General features: G+C 37.2%; 1 protein-coding gene across 1 annotated transcript in view; it reads right to left on the bottom strand.

The window, feature by feature from the left end:
* Positions 1–12416, bottom strand: part of LOC106867788 (sorting nexin-5) — a 109969-nt gene that overhangs the window by 74199 nt on the left and 23354 nt on the right. Inside the window, exons 2-4 of the mRNA XM_014912780.3 lie at positions 9287–9442; positions 4271–4369; positions 125–255 (exon numbers count right to left, since the gene is read on the bottom strand). Coding sequence (XP_014768266.1) covers positions 125–255; positions 4271–4369; positions 9287–9442 — 386 coding nt within the window. The remainder of the gene's footprint in view (positions 1–124; positions 256–4270; positions 4370–9286; positions 9443–12416) is intronic.

Below are 12416 nucleotides of genomic sequence, written 5' to 3'. Positions count from 1 at the left end.
ACCACACAGCGGGACTGAACCTGAAACATTGTAAAGCATGTTTCTTAATCACACAGCCATGCTTGTACCTAAAATTCACATTTATTTCTCATTATTCATGCATAATTCAAACAGTTTTACTTACTTCTCTATATTTTGACATTCTTTTTGAAACTCATCACCAATAAGAATGTTTGTATCACTTCCAAGTTGTCTCCTAGATTTAGATTCAGCACTTTTTGCATCTACTTCTGGCTTCACTGGAAGAGGTGGCACCTTGTGAAATGGAAGTATTAAATTAGATTATATAAATTAGAATTTGTTCAAGTCACTGATACTAATTTAATGTGGAAATTGTTCGTCTTTTATTCATAATCAATAACTTTTTAAACAATATCTATTTATACAGTAATGTAGCCATACAAAGCACTGATAATGTAAATGCATGTAGCTTGCATACACATGACAGGATCAACCTGGAAGCAAGATTACTTATCTCAAACTTCTTCTCAATTATAAGATGTGTACAATTTCTTAACTCAGTTTGGAATGAGTTGGGTGGTAGCATTGTTTTGGCAAGATTTGGATGTCAAGATACTAGTGATTTTCCTGGACCTAGGTGGTAAGTTGGTGGTGCTGGATGTAAACAGAAGTGTAGGCAATGCCTTTGGTTTAAGGGTTATCTAAATCCCAACTGGGAAGGTATTGCTTGAATTTCTTGAATATTCCAAAGTAGCCTTGAATAAATCACATTTGGATTTTATTTAGATAAAATATTAAGTCATCATATAGGAATGACTTAATATAGCTAGTCAACTACACATCACAGTTTGAGATCAGTCAGTTTGGACAGAAAGCATTGACAAAGATCTGGTTATGGAAGCTAAAGTTTCCTTTCTAGCATGGAAAGTCTATACTCAGGTTAGGTATGTGGGCATGATTTATTGCAGCATGTCACTGCCTTCACCATTTGTCAGTATCTGCTTGGGTCATCTCTTCTGAGCAGTGTCCCAGTCAGTCCCCATCTCTATGAAATACTTCCTCATCTGCCATAACCATAATACATGTGGTCAATGAACACAAGCTATCACCCTAGCTGGATCCTTAGAAAAGAGGACACAGTACACAAGATCCAACTCAGGAAATCAAGCAAGATGACCAAACAGTTGATGCTCCTAAATCATACAAATAACAGGACACATCCAAGTTTCTGAGTATAGTTGTTGGTTGAATACAAAATCTGACCAATGATAACCCATTGTGAAGTGTCCTGGTACCAAAGGATTCCAGGCAGCCCCTAGGAACACTGGACAGTGTTCAAGTTATACAACTGTAGAGCAAAACAAGAAGGGCCAGAGACCTGAAAACCTGAACCTTTGTCCTTTTGCTCACATATAAGCAACAGCAAGTACACTTTTTAAGATTTTGGACTCACAGAAAATGCTGCTATGGATCATGCTGCTGAGATAGGTGAAGTGGTCTACAACTTTGCTATTCTCACCCACAACAGAGACAGACAAGATGGAGTCCCCCAGGAAACCAATGAAAGACTGAATCTTTGTCTTAACCCAAGAAACTCTAAGGCCAGATGGTTCCACTTCCTCACTTAGTGAAAGGAGAGCACTCCTTAAGACATTCAGAGACTCAACAAGAATAATTGCATCATCAGTAAAATCCTGTAATCCTGCTTTCACCAATGAGTGCTCCATGACTCAACTGAGCTACGATCTGGCCAAGTATCCAGTTCAAACAGGCATTGAAAAAAGTGAAAGCCAAAATACAAACTGACGGACACCAGTTCTAACTGAGAAAAAGTCACATGCTGAGCCCCCAATCTGAACTGCACTCACTGTTCCACTACACAAGGCCACCATCAGCCCAACCATTTGGGGAGGTATACTTTGCAGTTCCAGAATTCTCCTGAACAGAATCCACCAAATCAAATGTCTTGCAGAGGCCAACATAAACTGAAACTGGCCCCAACTGAAGATTCTGCCTGCATTTGATGAGTACACAGACAACCAGGATCCTATCAATAGTTGATCTCTTTGGCATGAAACTTGACTGCTTTGGTTATTGAGAGGCAAGTAAATGGTTTCACACTCTGCTTCGAATAATTCTGACAAAGACCTTACTAGGTACTGAGAGGAGTGTAACAGCATTATAGTTGTTATAGTTGAGGAAGTTACTGTTACCTTTCCAGATAGGGATAATTATGCCCCTCTTCCAATCAGGCTGTATGATGCCACTGCTCCAAATTCAGCAGATGATCTGCCACAAGAACAAGACTGCAGCAGGCTTACCTTTCTTGATCATCTCCTCATGAATACCACAAACACCAACTGCTCCCCTTTTCCTCTGCTGATTTACCAATGTAAGAACCTCATCTGCAGATGAGGTTTGTACATCATCTACGGATGGTAGATCACAGCTGACTGGCAGGACAGTCACCAGTGCTGAAAGCATCTTTGTATTCAGATCAGTACTATGCAGGTCCACCTCATACAATTCTTCAAAGTACGATGCCCAGCAAGCCAGCACCTTGGCTCCTCTGTCAGGAGTGCTCTGTCAGAGTTTAACACTCCAGAACACTGAGGGGGATGCTTTACCCTACTAAGAATAGTAATTCCTCCAAAGGTTGTACATGATCAGAAGTGTGAAGCTGACTCTTGATATCTTCACAGATTCCTCAAACCTGCTTTTCTTTGTTGGACCTCAGTGGTCTGACTACCCACATCTCAGACCCTGAAGCAAATCATCAGGGGTTCCACCCAGCCTCACCCTACAGCTGCATTCCACAGTGTGAAGGTCTCCCTGGAAAGGAAACATTTGTTGGCCCTTTTTTGAAAACCGATACACCCACTAGAAGTCGACAGTAGGATGTTCCTATAAGTTTGCCACATTCCTACAGGTCCAGTTGAAGGATCAGCCCCACACAGCTCAGACCCAAGCTACTGCAAATATGTCTTCAACCTTCAACCTCTGAAACTGAGAAAAGTCTACTCTAAATTAATAAAACTAGTTGAGGAGGTGTTGGTGAGGAGAAGTCATCAACAATCAAGGTAGGTTTCTCTCTAAAAAGAACCATAAGTGTAGAATCAATAAGGCATAGCAATAGAGGATAATAGAGATAACACTAGCCTGCAGATTAAAAGTGATAAGAAAAAACATTATGAAAATGACCCTTAACTATTTCTTTGATGCAAAACATGAAAACTGTATTATCAGAGTTAAGGTACATGCTATTAGACCTAGACATGAGGGCACAAAAGCTGAGGTTTAATTCTACAACTTTCATCATCTATTTCCAGCTGTCAGACTTTGGGTGCTAAATATATTGTAGGACTAATTTGAGAAGTGCATTGATAGCTAAATTAAAACATGATTCATAATACATTTGATATATGTTATACAGAAGACTTTCTTTTCTCGTAAATATCTGTACCATTCCACTTACATTCAACTCCTTACACCTTGATGATATGCCTTGGCACACCTTCACCACCATCTCCTTTTTCTCTCTTTCTCCCCCCCTCTCTCTCTCTCTCTCTCTCCAACTAGAGTAACCATGTATCTTTTCTACAGCAAGACACTTATTTCTGTCCCACTATCATAGTTTAACTTCTCATTACCTGACACAAAACTACCTCCCTCAACAATGCTCCCTCTGTCAGTTATGGGATCTTTGTCTTGCAAGTTACTTGGTGACCTTGCTGGTGCTAGTACCACATAAAAAGAACCCAGTATACTCTGTAAAGTCATTTGACATTAGGAAAAGCATCCTGCCATAGAAACCATATTAAAGCTGATAGTAGAGATTGGCACAGTCTTCTGTCTTACCAGATCTTGTCAAACCATCCAACCCATGATAGGATGGAAAATAGATATTAAATGGTGATGATGATGATTTCAGAAAGAATGTAACAAAATATCCTAAACACATAATGAAAGCATCAAGAGAAATATGAAAGAGTAATACAGATACAACACCAATTTTCCAAAGTTTTCTGGATTACTGATTTTTCACTTCTGAATTAAGCAGGTATTAAATTTACTTAAATAATTAAATAAAATACAGGCACTTCCACTTTAGTATAAATGATAGAATTTTATCAATGCTGTACTGTGCAAGGTACTGAGAAAATGGGTCACTCTGTAAACTAATTTAGCAGCTGTGGGAATTTTAAGTTTCTGATTGTAAATTCATGCGGATTATAAGAGGTCCTGGGCTAGCAGTATCTAGAAAGTTGGTATTGTACTTATATATTATAATATATGAATTGAAACTTACAATGAGACCACTTATATCATTCTGGGTAGTGAGACAATGATGCAACCATTCGAAATCTTCATAAAATCTTTGCAACAACAATGCTTCTTCAGTATCTCCCTGAAATAGATAAAATACTTTTTATAAAGAAAATGTGAGTGAAAGAAGCAAAAAGATATTTCCCAAATTTATTCAAATATAGCTCCTTTGAGAGTCAATAAAGAAGATAGTAGCCCAAGGATGATGTTTTCCTCTCTCCCTTTAACTGCCATATTCTGGATGTTCCAATGGGTTAATGGTGAGAGGGTCAAGAAAATGCTTGCTCACAGAAGCTACAAAAACAATTAGTGGAAGCATGGTACACGCAGATACTTCCAGATTATCTTCAACTTCAAGTGACGGCAGTAGCTGTGTGTGCGTGTGTGTGTGTGTGTGTGTGTGTGTGTGTGTGTGTGTGTGTGTGTGCACGCATGTGCTTTTCAGGTCAATAAATTATGTACAAGTTACATGCTGGGGTCAATTTAATCAACTGCCCCCCAATAACTCCCCAAAAATTTGGGCCTTATGCCTAGAGTAGAAAAGAATATGCTGTGCTTGCGAAAACCCATCAAGCCAAGTGAGATCATAGTCATGGTCGATATCAGTTATTCACATAACTGACACTTGTGCTGGTAGCATGTAGAAAGCACTCATTACACTCTTGGAGTGGTTGGCATTAGGAAGGGCATCCAGCCATAGAAACCATGCCAAATCAGAGTGGAACATGGTGTAGCCCTACAGCATACCATTTTCAGTTAAACCATCTAAACCATGCCAACATGGAAAGCAGACACTAATTGATGATCATGATGATATATACACTTAGACACACACACACAAACACATATATGTATGTATCTACGCATGTATCTCTGTGTTTCTCTCTCTCTCTCTTTCTAAATTGTGAACGGCCACCTTAATAATTTATAATTCTAACTTCACCATTTTCAAAATCAGTCGATATTTGCTATAGTGTTCTCTATAAGGCTAACAGGGTGACTTAGATTCATTAACCCTTGGTGACAGAGTAATGGGTCACTGCCGAGTATTGATTAAATCTGAAATCAGCAATATGACTCCATCTCACTTATCGTAGGGAGGGAGGCTGTCTCTTTTGTCAGCTGTTAGAAAAATTCTCTCATGTGGCTAAGAATTATATATATATATATATATATATATCCAAAATTTAGGGAATGGATTTATCTACTCAAATCCCTGAGTTAACACAGCATCCCCTAATAACAATGTAAATTTCATATAATCAAGGCATCCTTGGCCTGAAGAATAGCATGTAATCTACCCCTCATTTGGATAATTTACTCCTTCCAAGGTTCTGCTAGCTATGAAAATATGTAGTCTGGATTTTATCTACTCCATTCCCTAAATTTTGGATGTTTACTTGCAAATACAAAAACCCCTGTTGCTAACTATGTAGTATAAAATTAACTTTTTTCAGTTTATCATGCTTTGATATGGGAAAAGTTCACAATCTTCTGTGCTAATAAACCACTATTACTCTTGAAAGTTGTTTTTATATCTTCTATAGATTGCTTGAAACTCATTAATTTCATACACCTTGATCCTTGGATCTTCCCTTTACATATCTACACACACACACACACACACACACACACACACACACACACATATACATATGATGGCGATATATATACATATGAAACAACCTTAGCCTTCTTTGGACTTGGGAGTAGCAAAAATATGAGAGAGGAGTGTCTGATGGGGTAGATACAGATCTGTTCATTCAAAATATGGAATTATAGTATTTCATTACAATATACTATACTAGCAATGCAATATACCATATTTAACTTTTAAAATCTTGTTGAAACTTTTTAAGCAGGCAATTACCTAAATATAGGGTTCTTTATTTAAATGCTTATAGTGTCTTTATTGAGGTCAGATTATTATGACAATAGGCAGTTTTTCAGAAAAGAGTTAATTTTTTTAATGTAAGTAGTGCTTTGTTTAAATATAATGTTATGCAAGTGTGCTTGTGAATTAATAACACAATAAATAATAACTAGAAACAGATTCACTTTAATTTTTAAAAAATGATGACGAAAATGATGTTAGTAATAAATTAAATGTAATCAGAAATAAATACAGACATATATTACAAAAGAAAATGCTTTACCTTGACCTTTTTTAGCTGATTCAGTTTGAAATTTATAGGTAAGCTGTTACTTTCATCAGAAACAACATACCCAAATATGCATGAATTTTATTAATACATATAGAAACACCCCTTTCATTATGCATACAAATTTGTTTGTTGGATGAATACAGAAAAATACTACAGACCTAAAGGTATTTTTGGAGGAAAAAGACACTTGACAAAACCTCAGTGCCCAACTATTCTTCAGGTAATATTTCATTCAAGTCACCCAATGAAAAATAGGATAGATCTACAAGGTGGTACCAAAAGGTTCCCAGACTAATTATGTTTATTAAAAAATTATTATTACTTAAGTTTTAACATCATCTCTTTTGAAAAAGTCACCTTGCATGCACCAGTCCTGGTGTTCTTGCCACTTTTGGAAGTTGTTTTTGGAAATTACCTGGAAGTTTTCTGTGAGTTAAGGACCTTCTGTGATTCACTCTAGATCTTGACAACAGTGCTAAAATGGCAACCTTTGAGCTACATTTTCATCTTGGGAAAGAAATGGAAGTCCACAGGTGCTAAATCTGGCGAATAGGATGGGTGTTGGTTTTGGTGAGAAGCTCACGAATGAGGAGAGCTTGGTGACAGGGTGCATTGCTGTCATGAAGAACCCAATTCTTCACACTCCACAGATCCAGTTGCTTTTGCCAAATGTTCTCCCTCAACTGTTTCAAAACATGACAGTAGAACTCTCGATTGACAATCTGGCCCTGAGGGAAAAATTCTTGATGCACAATATTGCGGCTGTCAAATAAAACAATGAGCATATTCTTGATTGAGCTGTGGCTCTGTCATGCCTTCTTCAGTTGTGGAGATGAAAGGCTTTTCCATTGTGACAACTGCTGCTTCATCTCAGAGTTGTACTTGAAGACCCAACTCTCATCACTGGTGATGATCCTCTACATAAAGCATGCTGACAGAGATTTTGACAAACTTCCATGCAATGTTCTTTCTGCTCAGTGGTCAGCAGATGGGGGACAAATTTGGCAGAGACATGCCACATGTTCAATCCAAACATTAGGATTGCCTACACAGACCCATATGACAGACCAACAACATCAGTAATGTTATTGACTGTCCTCTGACGATGCTCATGCACAAACTGATGAATTTTCTCCACATTTCTGGAGGTGATGCCAGAAGAAGGTCTTCCAGATCACTCCCCATCTTTCAGGGACATTCTTCCACTTTTGAAGCACCCATGCCACTCAAAACATTGTATATTACCCATTGCCTCATCGCTGTAAGTTTGCCAAAGCACACTCAATGTCTCTGTGTTGGACTTCCAAAGTTTGATACAAAATTTCATGTTGGCTTTTTGTTCCAACTTCCTGTCCATAACAAAATCGTAGATTATTGCATACATGTGACCACAAAAACACAAATTTCACAACTTGTGAAGTAAACACAGTGATGTCACTTGGCACCTTGCCTCATGAAGGTCACTCCTAGCTCTCAATGCACATGCAGCCATGTGATGCGATCTGGTACACAACCATGTGCTGCCATCTGTTAGTGTACTGCAGAACTAGTCCAGGAACTTTTTGATACCACCTCATCAGCAAAGTCAGATAGCAAAGTGCATAGGGAAGGACTAAATATATCACTCTGGTTATCATCTACAAAGCCTCATCTACTAATACTTCACTGATCAGATAATGGAAGAAGTTAGCATTCAAAGAATGATTAGCTGCATTTTTCAAAAAAAGTTTCAAAAAAAAAAACTCTGAGAAAGTCAGTATTAATAATAAATGATACAGACGGTAAATAAATGCAAGAGGTGGGGTTCAATGTTGTTTTTCTTATAAAAGAGAGTTCATAGTTAATGTAAATAAGGGTAGGTTGACTCATGCAGTTTCAAGCAGTAGAGAACTGACAGTTGCAGTATAGATTCATGTCGTACAAGATGTTAACAATTATTAACCCAGGAGTGCCACTAATAAAGCTTCTGTCTACATCTCTCAGTTTCCTACAGTTACAATTACACATCTCTATCTAAGCTTGTCTTGTTTCTAATATAACTTACTTTAAACATTTCAACCAACCAATCTTACTTCCATTGAATCCTAAAAAGAGTTCTTATATATTGAGACTGAGACCTTTGGAGATATGCTGTGATTCAGAAGACCTGGCAAATAAAGTGAGATTGCAATCATGGCTGATACCAGTGCTGCATGTCCAGCCCATTCAAAAGTACTCTTGATGCGTTGGACAATATGATATGTTTGAGAAGGCTTGTTGAGTCAAGTAAAATCAAAATCGTAGCTGTAGCCAGCAATCCCTGACTGGCTCCTGTTCCGGTGGCACATAAAATGCATCATCCAAATGTGGTTGATGCCAGTGCCCCCTGACTGGCTCCTGTGCTGGTGGCATGTAAAAAGCACCATCAAAACGTAGTCAATGCCAGATCCGCCTGACTGGCTCTCATGCCAGTGGCACGTAAAAAGCACTATCCGAATGTGATCAATGTCAGGGTTCCCATGCCAGTAGCACGTAAAAAGCACCATCTGAACATGATCGATGCCAGGTCCATCTGAATGGTTCCTGTGCTGGTGGCACATAAAAAGCAGCCACTACACTCTTGGAGTGGTTGGCATTAGAAAAGGCATCCAGCTATAGAAACATTGCCAGATCAGATTGGAGCCTGGTGCAACTACTGGCTTTTCAGACCTCAGTCAAACTGTCCAACCTATACCAGCATGGAAAACGAACATATGAGGATGATGTATCGGCTCCTAACTGAAACAATAATGGAAGAAACACTAACCTTTAACCTTTGCATAGGACAATAAAAAACAATATACAATTAAACCTACCTTTAGTGATTTTATGGTAAAATTTAATGTATCACCATCCTTTACAGCTTTTAATACTTCAACATTGAATTTTTGATTATCTGCAATTTTTTCTGAATGTGTTAATGAAGAGCCATTTTCTTCATCAGAAGCAGTTTCAATATTTTCATCAAGTGGCTGCATTAATATAAAAATATGTAGCAAAAATTGAAAAGAGAATGTTACAAATGAAATAAAAATCTAAAATAATTTAATGGTCTTAAGTAATTCATGCAGGAAACTTTAACTTATAAACCATTGATAACAATGACACTTATCATTATTATTGTCTGTTTCATACCTAATTTTCAACAACTCTTTGTGGGATATGAATGCAAAGTAGACATTGACTTTACAGGATACAATTGCAGCATGGTATTTTTGAGCAAGTGTATTGGATTATGTTCAACATAAATACAGATATAAACGTGTGCATGTGTGTGTATGTGTGTGTGTGTGTGTGTGTGTGTGTGTGTGTGTGTGTGTGTGTCTGTGTGTGCAAATACATATATGCACATGCACTCACAGATATATATGCACATGCTTGTACTGATATAAACATATAAATGTTAATACTGATACCAACTTACATGTTTATATATGAGGTGGGCTGAAAAGTTCATAGGCAAACTACGAAGGAGAAATGCTAGAGGTGTAAAATTTTGCATGCATTAATTTCACGACATTTTATTAATAACTACATAGGAAGGGCATCCAGCTGTAGAAACTCTGCCAAATTAGATTGGAGCCTGGTGTTGCCATCCGGTTTCACCAGTCCTCAGTCAAATCGTCCAACCCATGCTAGCATGGAAAGCGGACGTTAAACGATGATGATGATGATAGCTTCTTTCCAGGTAAACTAACATCTGACTGTTCAAAGAAGACTTCAGCAGTAACTAGTAACATAATTTTATGATATTTCTATGAATCAGTATGGGAATGTCTGACAATTTGTATTAATTGATGAATGGAACCTATCTAATTTTAATATCAAAAATACAACTGATATGTTTATTTACTTTCTTGTTGAGATTCTAGGATTACACCCAACTCCACTTGAATCCAAGACAACTTCGTAATAAATGAAATATCTAATATTTCACTTCTTAATAAGTGAAATATCCAATTTATGCTATATTCATTTATTTGGTTATGACTAAATAGCTGTGGAAGATATTATGTAATAAACATTACATAATGGGCATGACTATATCATTACTGTCATCCGTGTCTACATATATGATGTTTGCTTTGTCACACACAGGTTGTTAAAACACTTGTAAACCATGGAATAAATGTAATACCAACTAATCTATTCTTCACTTCTTACTTATGCTCCATAAGGGAAGTAAGCCTTCTGGATATTTTGTTTGAAACCCATGATTCTACTGGAGAAATTCTCCTTCATACAATTTCAGACAGCTGGGAGTGTTGCCTGAGGTAAGCACATAGAATATCCAATCCCTTTTCACTTACTATACATACATACTATGGATGTGTGTGTGAGTACATATACACATACACATATATACTTATCTACACACACATACATGTCCCTACATAGAAATACATGCATACACACATATTCGTATACATATATTATGTTACCATCCATATTAGACTATAGTATCAGTATACAGCAGTGAGAGTTTAATGCAATTAATAAACACCAAAACCTGAACAGAATTTTTGTCGCACATTGAGCACATCGAATCATTTGTTTTTATATATAAGGGTGGGCTGAAAAGTTCATAGGATGACTATGAAGGAATATTGCGAGAGCTGTGAAATCTTGCATTAATTTCAACTCCACTTATTAATAACTGCATTATTCTTTTCCAGGTAAACTGACATTTGACTCATCAAAGAAGGCTTTACATGTAATTAGTTGTGGCTTCACTTGAAAATGGACAAAATTTGGCATTGTGATGTTATCAAGTACCTGCAGAAAAATGGTTTAGTCCCCAAGGACATTATGCAGACATGGTTGCTACATTAGAGGATGATGTTCCAGTTTTATCAACAGTGCAAAAGTGGGCAGCTGAATTTTGGAGGGGAAAGGAGTTTTGAAGATGACCCAAAGTCTGGACAGCCTGCAACTACCACCCCTGAGGAAAACATTGATCATGTTCACCATGTGGTGATGAATAACAAGCTATTGACTATAAATCAAATAGCCACTTTTTTTCCAACAGGATGAAAGCTTCTTTACCAATTGGGTTCCAAGCACTGCAACACTGATGGAAGAAGTGTATTGACCATAAATGGGATTATGTTGAAAAATAAACCTCATTTAGTCACATTCCATTAGAGTATCTTGGCCAAACTATGAACTTTTCAGTCATCTGTCATATGTTTATACAACTACCAACTTATATGCACACACAAGCATGCACATCTTCTCAATCCTCTCTTGCACACAGACAGAGATTATTTTTAATCTCTACTATTTCGACGCAGCAGTTTCAGCAAACTTATTTACCAATTAGCTAACAATTTAGCTATTTGTTCATTTAATACTTAATCACACTAGAATTTAATATTATTAATAGTTATCTCCAAGCTAACATGGCAGTCCAAGAAAATAGGACAAATGCTGCTGTTGATTAGTTCCAAGAGGCCATCGCCTCTAGCTAGCTATGTGACACACAAGCCTGTGTCCATTATAACCTTTGAACAGGGGAGGTCAGCAGCTTCCCCGTGCTGGTTTGACATCCACAGACTAGTTTCGGGGTAGTTGCCCCTTATCAATGTGGAGTAGCTGAACTCAGCAGGTGTTGCTGCTGACCATAACTATTAATATCCAGTACCACTGCCGTAGTCTCCTTTAGAGAAATTTAGAAATATTAATATTTCTAATTTAATATTAGTTTTAATTTAATTTTAATTTCATGTCCACTCATTCGAATGAACTTTGTGTAATGTTTCTCCCTTCTCATTCCATTTTTAGGATCAAGAGTCACTGATATATATGTTTACATCTATGTATATACACTTTGCCATTCCCCTTCTCAGGCTCCAGTTGAATGAATATTATGCTTCTATCACAAATTTATCATGTGAGTTATTATTTATCTGTGACACTTTCTTGATATTTATCAACATTGCATCT

This window comes from Octopus bimaculoides, chromosome Z (genome assembly GCF_046866305.1).
Source record: "Octopus bimaculoides isolate indiv1 chromosome Z, ASM4686630v1, whole genome shotgun sequence".
In the NCBI taxonomy this organism is placed as follows: domain Eukaryota; kingdom Metazoa; phylum Mollusca; class Cephalopoda; order Octopoda; family Octopodidae; genus Octopus; species Octopus bimaculoides.
This window is presented reverse-complemented; position numbering and strand designations above follow the sequence as displayed.